At 40.3% G+C, this 13079-nt stretch overlaps 1 protein-coding gene across 8 annotated transcripts in view; it reads left to right on the forward strand.

Annotated features, from left to right (window-relative positions):
- The first annotated feature begins 935 nt into the window (after positions 1-935).
- The window catches only part of LOC126293193 (uncharacterized), a 98647-nt gene continuing 86503 nt past the window's right edge, over positions 936-13079 (forward strand). For 2 of the 8 annotated variants that reach the window (XR_007552252.1, XM_049986313.1), the window contains exons 1-3: positions 936-2246; positions 6280-6556; positions 8292-8523. Coding sequence is in view for 6 of the 8 variants with exons in the window: in XM_049986313.1 (XP_049842270.1) it covers positions 6369-6556; positions 8292-8523 (420 nt within the window). In the remaining 2 variants the exon portion in view is untranslated. Of the gene's footprint in view, positions 2247-3617; positions 6557-8291; positions 8524-13079 lie in introns of those variants that run through there. The other 6 variants (XR_007552251.1, XM_049986314.1, XM_049986312.1 and 3 more) reach the window with 4 other exon arrangements.

Genomic DNA, 13079 nt, shown 5'->3' on the forward strand with positions numbered 1-13079 from the left:
GTCAACGAGGTAAGCTGCAATTCTATCCAACGTCACAAGTGTTTCTTCATGACTGTGTTGTAGCTTGCCACTCAATTCATAGTTTTGTCCATACTTGCGCTTATTTTAGAATAATTTTTAGAAACATATATGCCTTCTCATACTACACAAACCCTTGGGGGCTAGAAAATAACTCAAATATTTCTTAATTTATGTAGGAAATGGATGCAAAACAAACATGCTTACGACGCATCTGATGTTCACCTTACCCGCCGCTTGGAGCTCTAGTGTCGCTCCATCTGTCAAACGGATACAACTTTTACAGCATTGAGTGTCGCGACTGTTGTGTTAGGCTGTGCTATGACCAAGCTATCGGTCGATTTTTATCGGTCAAACTCTGGCGACTGTGTCTGACGATGCCGCTGTCGAAGCCACTGTGAACACAGCATATTGCGCGATCTCGGCAGTCGACACATGTAGCGGTCGCTAAAAACCTATTGCTATCTATATTTATGAGTAAGTCTGTTTATTCTTTAACTGCTTTACCCTTACCACTCCTTGTTATGCCGCAAAAACTGGCTACTGTCCATTGACAGTTGGTGCTTGCTTAAACTTTTTAACGGAACCATTATCAAGTGTCTCCCACATAACCTTGTCACTAACATCAGTGTTCTGATACACGTTATAGTAGTATCCAAAGATAAAAATTAGAATCCATTCACTACAGACATAGTGGTGGGCACACAAACAGTAGAAATGCATTACGTGTATTACCTGTTTTGTTGAAACGTAGCTCATAAACTCTTTTTCTAATAACTTTCCACAACTGAGTTAACGCACAGATCATTCTTTTTCCTTTTTACATGATAAATATCACCGAATATTCATCAAAGATTGGCGCAGATGGTCGACCATAAGACGCTGTCTGTTCGACTATCGCTTTGTTGTCATCTTAGTCAGTCGACTATCGCCTGAGCCCGTGGTCGGTAGCTGGACGGACTGATTGCTGCAGTAGTGCGCTTGTTGCGTTACTTTGAGCTACAGGCGCTCCTCGTATATGTGATATAATAAGCCTCTGTGATGAATTCCTTTCGTTCGTCCAGTAATTTATTTGGTTCCTTACTGATTACTATATAATTTTCTGGCTCCTCAGTTGTGCCCAAGTAATGTCCCGTCCTAATTGTATGCAAATTTATTAGATGTTACTCGAAGTTTGAAATGTTATATTTTTCAGTGCGCAAGTGAAAACCCAGTGATATCTTGTTACTTGCGTATTATGGTCCTTCTAACACGTCAGGACGTTTCTTTCCGTTTAGCGATATGATACTTTTCACAGCTATCACACGTAATTGCGCACACACTGACAGTGGTAAACGTATCATTCATAGTTTATATTTCGTGTCAGAAACAAACCTTAATATTTTCTTTTGTTTTAAATGCAATTGTGACAACATTTTTCGAACTACTTGCTGAATTTTATCGTATGTAGTTCCATTGTATTTCATAATAGCATATTTTGTTTTGTCGTTAGTACATTTTTGTTACAGCTTTTATATTCTAGCTGTTTGCGTATAAATTGTACTATGTTAGGGCGAAAACTACTCTTATTGTTATTTGTGGTGCAAGCAAGCTGTGTAAACATTTAAAATGCATTACGATGTAGGACACTGTGATGTAAATTGGATGGTAACATCTCTTTGCCTTGTCAATACATACATACATACATACTAGTAGTCTACATGAAATAATTGAATATCTGTTTGATTTGCTATATTAGAACAACAATAAATAGGGACCCTAGGTGGTAATATAGATTGAGAGAGTCATGTTAATGTAAAGTGGCTTCCATTTAGTCATTGAGAATACACACATAATTTATTTGTATAGGCTCAACCCACCAGCAATCACTGCATGTATGTATCCATACTTGGAAGTCAATCCATCCATCTGCCAATTCATTCATTCTTCATATTCTGTAGATCCCACAAAAAAGAGAGCCTTGAGGGGTGTTGAACAATGCAAGATATATGTAGACAAGGCACATAGGCATCATGGAAACTTAATGTGTATACCATGTTAACAAACAATCACATCACTTAGCGTTGTTTAAGTTAATGCCATCGAAACTGAGTAAATTGGTGAGAGGGCTCCTTCAAGGGAAAGGGGGGGGGGGGGGGTGGGGGGGTGGAATCTGCTGTCTCCTCAGTTTTGCTACATAAGTGCTGTTTACCCACTGTTACTAGCTTCATATTTACTTGAATATGAAGGTAATTTTCAAAGAAATTTTTTATATCTAAAACTGCTGATCTTATTTGTAGCACATTATTACTTGTCATACAGATTTACTGCAGACACTGCTGCGTGTCATGGGTCTGATGTAAGTTTTCAATACTTGGATCTAGATATTCTGATTATTTGCAGAAAGAACAGCTAAAAAGGAATGTTTCTAATTTTCTTTTGAATTGGTTGGGACTCCCTCTTTCTTGCTTTACTTTAGACAGGAGCTTGTTGAATATCCTACCATCAGAATATGTAACGTCATTCTGCACCGTGGACAAGGATGCAAAGTCAGCATGGAAATTATTTTTGTGTCTTGTGTTGTGACCGTGAACATATTGTAGTTCATTTGAAATTGGTATTTGTTGGCAACAATAACCATTAAGGGGATAGCCCTCTTTGATTGCATGAAAAATAGGTGATTTACATGATTCCCCCCCCCCCCCCCCCCAAGTAAAACAAAAAGTAACATTTAATGGGATATAGTTTTATTCTTTACACTTTACTCTTTAAGAAATCACTTTTCTGCCGCTGTAATTGCTTCACCAGGTTGGAGAACCTCTTGCAGCCGGAACATGTCATCGCCAGAGATTTCCAAAGCACTCTTTTGATACTATACTATAATAAATTTGCAGAACTCATTTTCAGTATCCTTTCTGTCAGCATAGTAGAATAATTGAATTATACTAAGTTCTAAGAAAATGGTGATGCACTGAAACAAATCTCATTTTCTTCACCCACAAAATCAAAACAAAAGCGCACACTATAAAGAGACTTGAAGATATCGTAAAATGGTTGCGTAATCTGGTAGAGAAATCAATTTAGAATGACAGCCTCAAGTTCCGATCAAAATCAGATATACCATTCTCAGATTCTCTTTCCTGCCAATTAGAAAAAATACTGTTCCGAGAAAAATGTGTTTGAAGTTTTGGGGTTACGTTTTTTGTAGTTAAGTTAAATATACCTATAGTCTGTGATCGCTTGACAGTATGGCAGTCCTTCCATGTCCAAAAGGAGGTCCACCTCCGTCTTCTCCATAGCCACGGTGGTCCTGCGGGCGGCCTCTTTGACATCCACTGCTCTGCTCTTCTCTTTCGGTATGCTTTTCGTCTGCTTTTGTGCAGAAGTTGTAACAGGCTGGTTGATCTCAAGTGTGGAACACATTGATAGTTCCTATAATACCTATTGTGCCATTGTTGAAATGACATGTCGAACTATTTTTGTCCCACTGTAAATGGTTTTTGGAAACACTTTTCTACAAAATACCTTGTATCTCAATAATGGAGTGTCTTGAGTGTCTTGCAAACTTGGAATGATCCCTACAGTAAAGTAGAGATCCCAGAGAACATTTGAAGGGGGGGGGGGAGATTTTTCGAAGTTTTCAGAGGGCTGCCCTCTTAAGGAGTAAATGTGTTTGAAAAGTGAGTGTAGAAATTCAAAGACCCCCTAAAAATGTTTCTGTAAGATATACAGTTATCTGATTTACATAACAGTATAATGAGAAGGGTAGTTGCTACTGATCGTATAGCGGAGATGCTGAGTGGCCGAAAGGCTCAACAAAAAGACTGTCAGAAAGTTGTTTTGGCCAGCCAGGGCTTGTTGGCCAAAAGGTAACTTTCCGACAGCCCTTTTGTTGTGCCTTTCTGCGACTCAGCACCTACGGTATATGGTGAATAGTAACTATCCTTTTCATTGCATTGGTACGTTCCATAATATTCTCACTGCTTCAAAGTAGTGTTTGTGCTTTTGAATTTCTAGGCCCCTCTATTCATTCTTTCATAGTAATTGTTGGTTCTTGCTAAAACATCTATGTTAGGGAAACAGATTTGATGGTTTCCCAGTCCTAGTGTATGATCTGCTACTACGATATATCCATCTTGCCAAGGGGACAATTGCTCTTGCGTTCCTTGAGGAGGGTGTTAATGCTTCTTTTCGTGGCTCCTTGGTCAAAAGTGCCATGGGTACGCCCCATTGTATCAGTTTTTAGGTTTCCTTTGCGTTTAATTCACCGTATGAAGTGAGACAAGAATGATTGTCTGAATCCCTGTGTATGTGCTGTAACTAATCTAATGTTATCCTTGTGATCCCAGTGTGAGTGATACATAGTGGGTTGTTGTATATTCCTATAGTCGTCATTTAAAGCCAGTTTCCTGAATCTTTGTTAATAGATTTTCTCAGGATAGTTTACATCTACCTTAGAGAGGCTTCCAGTTCAGTTCCTTCACTATATCTGCGACACTCTCCCATTGGTAAACAAACCTGTGACCATTCGTGCTTTCCTCCTCTGTAAACGTTGAGTGTCGACTGTTAGCCCTGTATGGTACGGATCCCACACACTTGAGCAATATTCTAGAACTGGCCACATGAGTGATTTGTAAGCAATCTCCTTTGTAGACTGATCACACTTCCTCAGTATTCTACCAATAAATCGATGTCTGCCACCTACTTTACCCACAACTGACCATATGTGACCATTCCATTTCATATTCCTACAAAGTGTTACACCCAGGTTTCTGTATGAGTGGGCCAATTCCAACAGTGGCTCATCGTATTATAATCATAGGATACTATGTTTTTTTTTCCTTTCCTTTTTCTAGTTCAAGAATTTACATTTTTGAACATTTAAAGCAAGTTGCCAATTTCTGCATCATGTTAAAATCTTATCAAAATCCAGCTGAATATTAATGGAGCTTTTCTCAGACAACACTACATTATAGATAACAGGGTCATTTGAAAAGTGTTTGAGGTTACTGCTAATATTGTCTGCGAGGTCATTAAATAATAGCAAGGGTCCCGGCACACTGGCCTGGGGGCACACCTGAAGTTATTTCTACATCTGATGATGACTCTCCGTCCAAGATAACCTCCTGCATCCTTCCTGCCAAAAAGTCCTGAATCCAGTGACAAATTCACTTGATACCACATATGATCATACTTTTGACAATAAGCATAGGTGTGGCATTATATTCTACAATACTGTACTACAAAGAGGCAGGTTACTACTCGCCATATTGGGGAGATATATGAAGATAGTAACTGTTCTCAAAAGAACAGATACCGCTGATGACTGTGCAGCTTCTCTAGAATAAATGATAATTAATTGAAATCCTCAGCTGCCGACAGGTGTTGTTGACGTACCTCGATGGGGACAGCTGAAAATGTGTGCCCAGACCGGGACTCGGACCCGGGATATCCTGCTTACATGGCGTGAATAATGAGTGGATGGGCAAAGTATCTATTAATAACATTACGTATGTGGATTGTGGACAGTTGGGAATGTAGGTTTCACAGGAAGTGTGCAAGGGATAAGTCTCTGCAGTCGCACCATTCATATGCGTCCTTGGTGGCTCAGATCGATAGAGCGTGTGGCATGTGAGCAGGAGATCCCAGGTTCGAGTCCTGGTCAGGGCACACATTTTCAGCTGTCCACATCAAGGTATGTCAAAAACACCTGTCAGCAGCTGAGGGTTTCAATTAATTATTACTTATATGGGGGAGATAATCAGTTGCTGATAGGCACAACAGAAAGTCTGCTAAACATGTGAGATTTCAGCCAAAGGGCTTTTTGTATGTATTGTTTACTTCAGAAGGCCTTTTGTCTGAAAACTCACATGCCTACCAGTCTTCTAGTTGTGCCTGTCTGTCTGGGACTCAATTTTCTCTCTATATGGTGACTAGCAATTTACCTTTTCTGTAATATTTTCATTATTTCATACTGGATTTTCTGGTAGCTATAATTGTTCTACAGCTCTGTATTTCGGGTGACTTTACCCCAAGAGAACACCGAATGAATATGTAGAAAATGACTGATAGGATGGAAACTGCCTCGGGCACGCTGGGTGCTTGTGCCAAACTGTACTAGGCCATGAGCGGACAATGTAGAGAAATATGCCTTACAAAATGGAATGCCAATGGGAAAAGTTCGAGTAGCCCTGCTGCAGAGTATTCCTTGCAATGAAATGTTTCAAATTGTAATATTGTGCAATGTCAGTCTATTATTGGTTATGAGGAATCTGTCATCAGTTTCAGAAGCCAGGGACACCCGGTTAGGTCCGAGCTTCCCGTCACGCCACTGTGCACAGCTGTCAGAACCGCCGTGCGACTCGGCGGGAATGGCAGAGTGCGAATGTGAAGGGGGCGTGCCTTTTGACAGTCTTCCAGATGAAATAATAATCAATATATTTTCCTACTTCAGCTTCAATGAACTAGTAGACAACGTACAAAATGTCTGCAGGCGATGGAAGAGGTTGGCCCACGCACCGACACTCTGGCTCAACAAAGAGTATGCCATCAGAGGGAGGTAAGCAGTGGTGGTTGTTGTTGCTATACCAGTGGACTTCCATTTTATTTAACTTTAATCTTTATTCTGATGACCAAACAATGAGGTTGTTTTGCATTTGAGACTGAGAACGACAAGGGCGTAAAGAACGCCGTCATCGATCTCGCATTGGAGTGAATATCGGAGTGGGGCAGCTTTTTGTGAATGTTTGTAAATACGATGTGGGCCCACAGCACAGATAAACCTGACACGCCATAAGATCGACAATGTCAGAAGCACAAATGAATGCCGCAGTCTCGCAGTCGACAATGGTGTGCTTTAGGCCCTTAGTTCTCAGTGCCTCATTTGTACTTTAACTATGTAACATCTTGTGTGTATATTACTGAGCATTAAAAATACGACAGCAGGAAGTGTAGCAAGTAACAAAATTTGCAATTGGGTATATATCTTAATCTCATTCTTCCCTCCTCCCTCTCTAAGTCAATTCCCCCCCCCCCCCCCCCCCCCTCTTCTGTGCCTATCTTCTTTCCCCCCATCTGCCTTGCCTTGATTCTTGTTTATTGTCATAGTGACGAAATCTTTATTGAAAACTGAACTCACTTAAAATAAATAGGTAAGTTGATAGGCATCAGGGAGTGCAAGAGATCTCCCCAGTCGCAGGATCTGTGGGAATAGTAGCTTCAGTGAGAGTATTTGACACAGTTTTAATCTGCAAATTGGTAGGATTACAGAGTTTTGGACGATTCGAATTCTGTATTAGCATTTTAAGCGTAAGCCGATAAGCCATAACTAAAAAGATTGTTGGGAGAAACAGTTTGTGTAATAGTTTAAATGCTATCATAGGTAAAACTGTCTGTAAGAAACAAAACGAAACCACACATTTTTATAGCTCAACAGAGCACTGCATTTTGTTTCTTGCAGTCAGTTTCAACAGGCTACCTGTACGTTGTTCTTTAAAGAAATATGGGGTTATCAAAAAGTCAGTATAAATTTAAAAACTTAATATACCAGGTAAAAATTGACACACGTGGGGTTTTATTAGAACAAAAAAACACAAAGTATACAAAATGTCTGACAGATGGCGCATGAAAGATCTCTTGCGCACATTGTTTGGTGATTGTGTGCTAAGCCACCACTTTCGTCATGCTTGGCCTCCCAGGTCCCCAGACATCAGTCCGTGCGATTATTGGCTTTGGGGTTACCTGAAGTCACAAGTGTATCGTGATCGACCGACATCTCTAGGGATGCTGAAAGTAAACATTCGACGCCAATGCCTCACCATAACTCCGGACTTGCTTCACAGTGCTGTTCACAACATTATTCCCCGACTACATGTTGAGGAATGATGGTGGACATTTGAGCATTTCCTGTAACGAACATCATCTTTGCTTTGTCTTACTTTGTTATGCTAATTATTGCTATTCTGATCAGATGAAGTGCCATCTGTCCGACATTTTTTTTGTTGTTGTAATAAAACCCCATGTCATTCCAAGCATGTGTGTCAATTTGTACCTCTCTATCTACATTATTCCATGATTTATTCAGTTTTCAAATTTATACTGACTTCTTGATCACCCGGTATGTAGCCTACGCCTGTCTGAATGTTTGTGAGAGTATTGTGTTATGATTTGTGACTACCCAATGTGTGTGTTGTGTATCTCATTCTGTGTACGTGATACAACTGGTTGGACTTACATTAAGAATATAAGAATACATCAAATTATTATCAATTCTTCTCGATGCAACTCTCTCTTAGACGCTGGAGGCTGCAAGGACGGAGCTGCTGCGGGGTCCTTTTCTCAGAGTGCCGCCACTGCAAATGCGTAAAATCGGATGTGCAGGTCCTGCAAGAAGCAGGTACCATGCCACAGCTGCATCGACTGACAATCATGCGTACGATCAGAAGCCACATCTTGTGCTCGATGTGCACCGGTTGTCCGAACCTCACAAATCTGCAGATTCAGAGTTGCCAGAATTTTCCCCACTCAGTAAGTTCAACCTATCATTCACTTCATCATAAATCTTATGCTTCATTGTAAATTTTCTCTTTAATAAAGTCATACTACTGAGATCTACAGCCTTTATAAATCTATGTTACTATTTTGTCTTCAGCAGAATTTAATTATTAAACAGAAGTGTTTCTGATGCTGTGATGGGTTTTGCCCCTCTAGCCGTTTTCGAGTGAACACTGATATACTCGCATACGGATACATACCGGGTGATCAAAAAGTCAGTATAAATTTGGAAACTTAATAAACCACGGAATAATGTAGATAGAGAGGTAAAAATTGACACACATGCTTGGAATGACATGGAGTTTTATTAGAACAAAAGAAAATAAAGTTCAAAAAATGTCCGACAGATGGTGCTGGACAGCAAAACGTCAGTGACTGCGCATGACAATCGTGTATAGAAGAAGCTGTAATGAGAGAGAGAGAGAGAGAGAGAGAGAGAGAGAATCATATGTGCCAGCAGCCGCAGCTTGTTGACGTTACCTAAAAAGGTGCTTTTAGTGAAGCTGTATTACCAGAATGGGGAATGTGCTAGTTCAGTGTTACGATCCTATTGCCATAGGAAGGGGATTCGAACAGGTAAAGGTCCGCTGACAAATGTAGCTGTGGCGAGAATGATTTTGAAGTCCGAAGCCACGGGTTGTTTAGACGATAGACCCTATAGTGGCTGCTGAGACAGTTCAAGAAGAAATGGAGACTGTAGCGGGTTCGTCTATGCACGGGGAAGTCAGCGCTCGTGCAGTCACACGTTGCACCAGCATTCCATACACTTCTGTTTGGTTGGCACTGAGGCGTACCCTCAGATGCTATCTGTACAAAATCCATCGGCTTCGTGAACTGTTACCTGGCGATTTAGTAAAGCGGAGGGCATTTGGAGTAACGTGTTGTGGACCGACGAAACTCATTTCACACTACGAGGGTCTGTCTCAATGCCCACAACATCAGAATTTGGGTTACTGAAAATCCTAGAATCATTGTGGAAACTCCATTGCACGACAAGAAAGTCATGGTATGGGTTGGATTTACCACATCTACTGTTATTTAGCCTTTTTTCTTTGAGGAAATGTGTGATTCTGGTTTTGTTCCCGTAAAGATCATCATATTTGCTTTGTCTTACTTTGTTACGCTAATTATTGCTAGTCTGATCAGATGAAGCGCCATCTGTCGGACATTTTATGAACTTTTGTATTTTTTTGGTTCTAATAAAACCCCATGTCATTCCAAGCATGTGTGTCAATTTGTAACTCGCTATCTACATTATTCCGTGATTTATTCAGTTTCCAAATTCACACCGAGTATGAGTTGAATGAGATCTATGAAAGTTGGTAGGCATGTTTCTACAGTGGAAGGTTATGCCTATTCAAATTTTGCACCTGTGGCACAAGAGTGGCAGTAATAGCACCACTATGAGAGGAATTCCAACCATGTTTGCTTTAAGTATGCGCCATAGCAGCCACGAGCATTAGTTACCTTCAAGAATGGATGCGGTGAGTTGATGTTACCGTGTTTACTTGAATCTAAGCCGCACTTGAAAAATGAGACTCAAAATAAGAAAAAAATAAATTTTCGCGGATCTAAGCTGCAGCTGAAATTTGAGACTTGAAATTCAAGGGGAGAGAAAAGTTTTAGTCCCCAGCTCCAAATCGAAACAAAGTCGGTACATTGTAATATGAGGCACAATTTAGGTCGAATGAATGACGATACAGCTACAGTAGTTTGGTTCGAGTAGTAAGCTTAGCAGTTAAGCTTTACCAGGTAGCCATTGCTTTGCGTCAGGCGCTCCGTCCGTATTTATGCGTGTACCCTTCCTTTTACAGGTCCTTCGTCTGGTTTGAATTTGTTGCTTATTTTTCTTTGATCTGATAAGTGCCGTTCTCTTTGTTATAGGTGTTTGTCACTCTAAGCTGAAAATACATTTCTGTACAGTGTCGTGCATTGTTTGTCGCATTCTGATAATGAGTGTCTGCGGCCTGCCGCCGCTTGCCGCATGGCTTGCTTTTGTGCACACTACTGCTGCTTACAATTTAAAAAAAAGAGAGAGACAGAGAGGAATCGTCTCATTAGCGTAACAATGGCAAGAGACTGCGATTTGTTGTTACTTACATTGCAGCTTTCTTTGATAACAAGGAACCAAATAATAGACTGCATATGATAGAAGATGTTCTGAACGAGAGTTTAGCAAAAACTTTTCTCAGTTTGAAAATCTTTGCAGACGCCTCTTTAGCACATTACATTCTGCACAGAAATTAGTCATCTTAGATTTAAAAATCTAGGCATTTGTCGTGCTTCATTTCTGACTGTATCACTATTCAGCACAAGAATAATATGAATATAAACATGACATGATATGTATATTCTTCCGCATTTGCTGCTGTCTCACTCTAGTTTTGTAGTTTATTAGGCAGACAGGATTTAAATGAGATAGCAGCAAACGTGAAACAATACATGGCAAAAAGTTTATATTCGTATTATTCTTGTAGGGAAGAGAATACTGCACGTGATTCACACTTCATAAAAGTTCCTATTAGCAACCATCTCTTCTCACAGGTAGGAAAAAATTTAGAATGTAGAGATGGCCATATTGACAAACATCCCAAACAGGCTTGCCAGTCGGATTTTCGTAGTACATTGAAATGCTGCTACATTCGAAGATGACCAATACAGAAATTGTATTTACTTCGTTGGATAATGTATGAAAATGCAGTGGTCGAAACTCGGGGCGGAGAAAAAAGCTCATCTTCCATGTTTTTTCTTTTTTAATTTATTTACTGACACAGAGGTTTTGGCACCAGTATTTATCTTTGTGCCTCCAAAGCGTGCCTGTGTAACGCTACATATATTAGACGGCAGAAGTTAGTTGTGGTGGCACCTACCAACATTTTTCAAAACTTTTGCTTACTTTTCATTCGATTCTAAGCCGCATGTGTTTTTTTATTACAAAAACTGGAACAAAAGTGCAGCTTAGGTTCGAGTAAATACGGTAGTCAAAAATACCTGTAAGGCGACAGGAATGTCATTATCGACACCTCTCTGTTTGAACGAGGTCATGTAATATGACTATGAGATGCTGGATGTTCCTGCTGCGACACTGCAGAAAGACTCGGCAGGAATTTAGCCACTGTACACGATTGCTGGAAGCAGTGGTCACGAGAATGTACAATCGCAAAAAGACCTGGCTCCGAACGGCCACGTGGCACAAGCGAGCAGGAAGACCATCGTGTTCATCGTACGGCTGTGGCGCATCGTACTGCATATGCAGCAGCAATTTCAGCAGTAGTTGGCACCACAGAGACACAACAAACTGTTACAAATTGATTTCTTCGAGGACAGCTCCGAGCCTGACACCCTGTAGTGTATATTCCACTGACCCCAAACCACCACCGTTTGTGACTTCGGTGGTGCCGAGCGAGAGCTCGTCAGAGGACAGGGTGGAGCTCTGTTGTGTTTTCTGATGAAAGCGGATTCTGCCTACCGTATTTACTCGAATTTAAGCCGCAATTTTTTTCCGGTTTTTGTAATCCAAAAAACCGTCTGTGGCTTAGAATCGAATGCAAAGTAAACGGAAGTTCTGAAAAATGTTGGTAGGTGTCGCCACAACTAACTTCTGCCGTCAAATATATGTAGTGCTACACAGTCATGGTTTGCAGGCACTAAGATAAATACTGGTGCCAAAACCTCTGCGTAAGTAAATAAATTAAAAGAAAAGGTAGAAGAATGTTAACATTATGCCATGTATTCTTTCGTGTTTGCTGCTATCTTATGTAAATCCTGTCTGCCTAATAAACTACAAAACTAGAGTGAGACAACAGCAAATGTGGAAGATTATACATATCATGTCATGTTTATATTCGTGCTATTCTTACGCTGAATAGTGATACAGTCAGAAATGAAGCACGGCAACTGACTAGATTTTTAAATCTAAGATGACTCTAATTTCTTTGCAGAATGTAATGTACTAAAGAGGCGTCTGCAAAGATTTTGAAACGGAGAAAATTTTTCGCTAAAGTCTTGTTCAGAAGATCTTCTATCATACGCAGTCTGTTATTTGGTTCTTGTTGACCATTATCAAAGAAGGCAGCAGTATAAGTAACAGCAAATAGCAGTCTCTTGCCATTGTTTCGCTTATGAGGCAATTCCTCTTCTTCTTCCTTTCTCTTTTCTTTCCTTAAAAAAAAAAAAAAAAGCTGTGGTGGTGTGGAGCAAAGCAAACCATGCTGCGAGCGGTGACAGGTCGTAAACACTCATTATCAGAATGCGACGAACAGTGCATGACACAGTACAATAATGAATTTTCAGCTTAGAGTGACATAAACCCCTATGACAACGAGAACGGCACTTATCAGATCAAAGCAAAATAAACAATCGATTCAAACCAGACGAAGCACGCGAAAAAGGAAGGGTACCTGTATAAATACGGACGGAGCGCCTGACACATAGCAATGGCTACTTGGTAAAGATTAACTGTTAAGATTACGACTCGAACCAAACTACTGTAGCTGTATCTTCATCCATTCGACCTCAATTGTGTTTCA

Source organism: Schistocerca gregaria, chromosome 10 (genome assembly GCF_023897955.1).
Source record: "Schistocerca gregaria isolate iqSchGreg1 chromosome 10, iqSchGreg1.2, whole genome shotgun sequence".
In the NCBI taxonomy this organism is placed as follows: Eukaryota; Metazoa; Arthropoda; class Insecta; order Orthoptera; family Acrididae; genus Schistocerca; species Schistocerca gregaria.